A 4,786-nucleotide genomic window follows, 5' to 3' on the forward strand; every position below is an offset into this window, starting at 1 on the left:
GGAATTCAGGGAAGTGATGACACACACAACAATGCTGTCACACCTGGCTGCTGCAGGCCAGCAGCGGAAATGCCTGCAAGGGGGAGAGAGGGAGAGGGAGAGGGAGAGAGAGAGGGCGCCAGCCTGGGTGGTCAGAAAAAAACAGAGGAGAGAGCAGCCCCCCACCCCCCAGCTGTATTTTCCCCTGCCAAGGCCCTGGGGGAGGATGGACAGTGAGGTCAATCTGCAGCAGCCCCAAACCCAACTCACACCACCCCCACCCATAGCCTGGGCACTAATGGGGGTAAGGAAGAAGAAAACACCTTCGCTCTTGCTCAGGAAGCAACCACAGAAGTTTGGAAGAAGAGCTGCTTGCCCCGGTGTATGTTGGAAGCAGTGAAAGAAAACAATCAAGCCACTTGGAACCTTTTCAATGGCGGGTGGAGAAAGGTATTTAGTGAGGTGAATTTAGGAGAGCCCTGCTTCCTCTTACCGTGGTGCTCAGGCCAGGCTGCCCTGCTGAGCTCTCTGGAGTCATCTTCAAGATGCTGAATTCCAAAGAGCCTGATCACCCTGTCCTCCTTTCCTTTCATCTCAGAATGCAGATCAGGGGCCTGAGTGGGAAGAGGCCACACATGAGGATGGCCTGGGGATGCTGGGGAAAAGGCCCATAGGCCACCAGTGGCTCTTCAGGCTTCCTCAGAGACTGGGCAGCTCGGGAGGAAGAGGTAGTGACAAGGCATTGGGCCAGCCGCTCCAGACATGCCAACCACTGCACACACCCGCATGACATCCATTCAGTTCACCTTCCTCCACAAAGTATCCTGGCCCCTTCGGCAACAAGGGGTTTGGGGCACGAAGACTCAAAACACCGGCCATCTGTCTCACACTTTATGATTGCAGACTTTTTGTTAAGGCTGAGTGAACTGTTAAAAGACACACCTGACTATTTTGCCAGCACTGATTTCCCCTGAGACAACCTCCCTGCATGCAACTGGGTCCCAATCAGACTTCTGCTGTAAGTAGGTGAAAATTCACCCCTCAGCCCTGGGGAAAGATGGAACAAATGTCTTGTCAGGAGAGAGATTGGAACAAGTACCTCCTTTACAGCCTGTTGTTTTTCTTCCTAGGCTGTGATAGATTATATACACCGGCAGTGAGAGAAGCAGGAAGAATTGAGAAAGAAAGAAAAGGGGAAATGGGGAAGGGAATGAAAGAATAAATAAAGGAGAGAGAGGAGGAGAGAGAAAAGAGGAAAAAGAAAGAAGATGCAATATTCATGAGCCACATTTACTCTGATACATGATACACAAATACCATTACATATCTATAAGTATAAATGTGTTTTACCCCATAAATATAAATATCACACCTTGTATATGTGCATACCTGTGTTTCTGCACCAGCACACGCACACCCGGACAGCTGGTATCTCACGTGTCACAAGGACAGACCCTCCCCATGACTTCTACTTGTGATGCGGTGCACATACATATACAGTCCCCCAAAGCCCCACGGCAACATCTGCGCCTGTGTCGGAGCAGGAGCAGAGTGGGGTCTACTTGGTTAAAGGGAGTCTCTGTGTGTTAAAGCACACATCCAACCCGTAGGATTACGACGCGGTTACTGAGTAGGGGTCTGGTCCCTAGGTCCAGGAACGGCGCAAGGAAGGGTGCAGGGTCTTCAGGCGGAGCCCCTGGGCCCCTCTTCCCAGCGATCTTCCTCCCCGGCTTCGTCCCGGCCCAGTCACTCTGAGAGCGCAAGGGACAGGCCAGGCCGAGGTTTCTTCGTTCAGTGACACGCGTTTCTGGGCTGAATTTCCCAAAGCCAACGCGCAGTTCTCTGCACCCCACCCTCGTCCGGCCCCCTCGCCGTCCCGCCCCTCCCCCGGACCGGAGCTAGAAGTTTAGCCCCCAGCCAGCAGCGAAGGGCAGAGCAAAGGAGTCGTTTTCTTACACCTGGAAGCTGCGAGGAGGCTTGGCGCGCCTCTCCCCGCTAGGGCCCGAGCTCCCAGGGCACGGGCCAAGAGCGGACGGACCCCGCCGAGGCCCTCGGCGGCTCCCGGCCCAGTCCGCAGAGCGAGTACCGGCAGATTCAAGGGCTTGTGAGAGCGTGAGCGCGGCTGTCCGCCGGGCCCCCTAAGCTCGCTGGGAGGGGGCAGGCCGGTCCGGGCTGTGCGGGGCGTTTACAAAAAGTGACTTGGAGATGAACTCTCCCATGCGCGACTGGCCGCCCCGCTATAGGGGCGAAGGCGCCTGACGCAAGCGGAACTCGGCGGAGCCCATACGAATCAGAACAGAGCGAGGCTCCTGGAGCACTAGGGACTCCAGGAGGCAGCTCCGCCAGAGACGCGGGTCTTGCCTCGGGAAACCGGAGGGTGGGGGGAGGGGAAGAGCGCAGAAAAGAAAACCCACCGAGGCGGGGACTGGCCTGGGCGGGGAGGGGCGGCGGAGCCGGAGCCCCTCTCTGTTGGGCGGACTGCCCATGGCCAGAGGCTGAGTTCCACTCCCGCCGACCTCTCCCTAGGGGAAGGGAAAGAAGAGAGAGGCGCGAGAGGCCGCCAGCGAGAGCGCGGGCTGCATCCGCAGTCTCCAGAAGTTTGAGACTCGGCCGTGAGCGGACTTGTGCGCCGGGACTCTTTGCCGCGCCAGCGCCAGCGGAAAAGAGCAGGGACTACCCGGCCGCGGCGCGCCGGCTTTGTCATGATGGCTAGCTATCCCGAGCCCCAGGACGCCGCGGGGGCCCTGCTGGCCCCGGAGACCGGCCGCGCAGCCAAGGAGCCCGAGGCGCCGCCGCCGCCGCCGCCGCCGAGCCCGGGCAAGGGTGGCGGCGGCGGCGCCGGGACAGCCCCGGAGAAACCGGACCCGGCGCAGAAGCCCCCATACTCGTACGTGGCGCTCATCGCCATGGCGATCCGTGAGAGCGCCGAGAAGAGGCTCACGCTGTCCGGCATCTACCAGTACATTATCGCCAAGTTCCCGTTCTACGAGAAGAACAAGAAGGGCTGGCAGAATAGCATCCGCCACAACCTCAGCCTCAACGAGTGCTTCATCAAGGTGCCGCGCGAGGGCGGCGGCGAGCGCAAGGGCAACTACTGGACGCTGGACCCGGCCTGCGAGGACATGTTCGAGAAGGGCAACTACCGCCGCCGCCGCCGCATGAAACGACCCTTCAGGCCGCCGCCCGCGCACTTCCAGCCGGGCAAGGGGCTCTTTGGGGCCGGAGGTGCCGCGGGTGGCTGCGGCGTGGCAGGCGCGGGGACCGACGGCTACGGCTACCTGGCGCCCCCCAAGTACCTGCAGTCCGGCTTTCTCAACAACTCGTGGCCGCTACCGCAGCCGCCCTCGCCCATGCCCTACGCCTCGTGCCAGATGGCGGCGGCCGCTGCGGCGGCGGCTGCAGCAGCGGCGGCCGCAGGCCCGGGCAGCCCAGGCGCGGCCGCTGTGGTCAAGGGGCTGGCGGGCCCGGCGGCCTCGTACGGGCCGTACTCACGCGTGCAGAGCATGGCGCTGCCTCCCGGCGTAGTGAACTCGTACAACGGCCTGGGAGGCCCGCCCGCCGCGCCCCCGCCGCCGCCGCCTCACCCCCACTCACACCCGCACGCACACCATCTGCACGCGGCTGCCGCACCCCCGCCGGCCCCGCCGCACCACGGGGCCGCCGCACCGCCCCCCGGCCAGCTCAGCCCCGCCAGCCCGGCTACTGCCGCGCCCCCGGCGCCCGCGCCCACCAACGCACCCGGCCTGCAGTTCGCCTGCGCCCGGCAGCCCGAGCTCGCCATGATGCATTGCTCTTACTGGGACCACGACAGCAAGACCGGCGCGCTGCACTCGCGCCTCGATCTCTGAAAGGCCAGGGCCCGCCTGCTGCGAGGATGCAGGAACGCGCGACGCCGGCCTTGGACGCAGCCACCGCCGCCAGCCAGACCGCGCGCCCGCTGGGGCCGCCCCCTGAGCCAGCGCCCACGGCCCCTCTGCGCCTCCGCGCTCCCCTCGGCTCCTCTCGTTCCTCTTTGTCTCCGCTTCTCCTGTGCTCGCCTCCCTGCCCTCTATGCCCTTTCGCTCCTCCGGCCTACAGGCCGCCTCTCCACGCGTTTTCTGCAGGCCTAGTCTTCTCCGGGCGCCCCAGCGTCCAGGCTGGACAACGGTTGCCAAAATTCACGGCGGAGAGGAAGTGCCCGGGGCCGGGGTGCAGGCGGGCGTCGGCGGCGCAGACCTCCTGGCCTTCTCTCACAGGTCGGTGCGCTCGCGCTCGGCTCTCTCCGTCGGGCTGCCGCGCCATCCTCGGCTAGAAGCGCCGGCCTGGGCGGGCAACGAGACCCGTGCCGACCGAGAAAGGGACGAAAGTGTATTTGCTCCGCGTACCCTCTTGAAGCTGTTCAGAAGCCCCTTGCTGGGGCCCACTGGGCCGGGCGGGGGTTGGGCCGGAGCAGGGAGACGGGGCCGCCTCTCTCGGCCGCCTGCGCCCGGGTTTACACCGCATCCGGGCTCGGAGAGAGGCTGCGTTTCCCCAGCTCTCCATCCCGGCGCTTCGGGCCCCTTCAGGCCCGGGCGGCTGGCTAATGTTTTGCTAAAAAGATGGGGAGGGCTATTTTAGATGATATCAAAAAAAAATTTTTTTTAAAGAAAAATCTCACCGGAAAACCGGCGAAGTATTGTGGCCTTGGAGTTTGCTAAAGCAAAACATGAAAATCTTCTTTACAGGAGATTTGAAGTAGAATTCCTGTCGGCCCTTCAAAAAGCTGTGTTCAGAGAGGTAGGAGAATATGCTCAGTAACAGACGGTTTCCTCTGTAAACTAGAGGATTT

The 4,786-nt window shown here is 62.3% G+C and overlaps 1 protein-coding gene across 1 annotated transcript; it reads left to right on the top strand.

Annotated features, from left to right (window-relative positions):
• Window positions 1–2,408: 2,408 nt before the first annotated feature.
• Window positions 2,409–4,092, top strand: FOXL2 (forkhead box L2). Its single transcript, XM_059065193.2, has one exon. It carries the CDS (start codon window positions 2,682–2,684, stop codon window positions 3,825–3,827), a length of 1,146 nt encoding a protein of 381 aa, XP_058921176.1. The 5' UTR covers window positions 2,409–2,681; the 3' UTR covers window positions 3,828–4,092.
• Window positions 4,093–4,786: the final 694 nt, after the last annotated feature.

The sequence above is a fragment of the Kogia breviceps genome, chromosome 5, assembly GCF_026419965.1.
Source record: "Kogia breviceps isolate mKogBre1 chromosome 5, mKogBre1 haplotype 1, whole genome shotgun sequence".
Taxonomy (NCBI): domain Eukaryota; kingdom Metazoa; phylum Chordata; class Mammalia; order Artiodactyla; family Physeteridae; genus Kogia; species Kogia breviceps.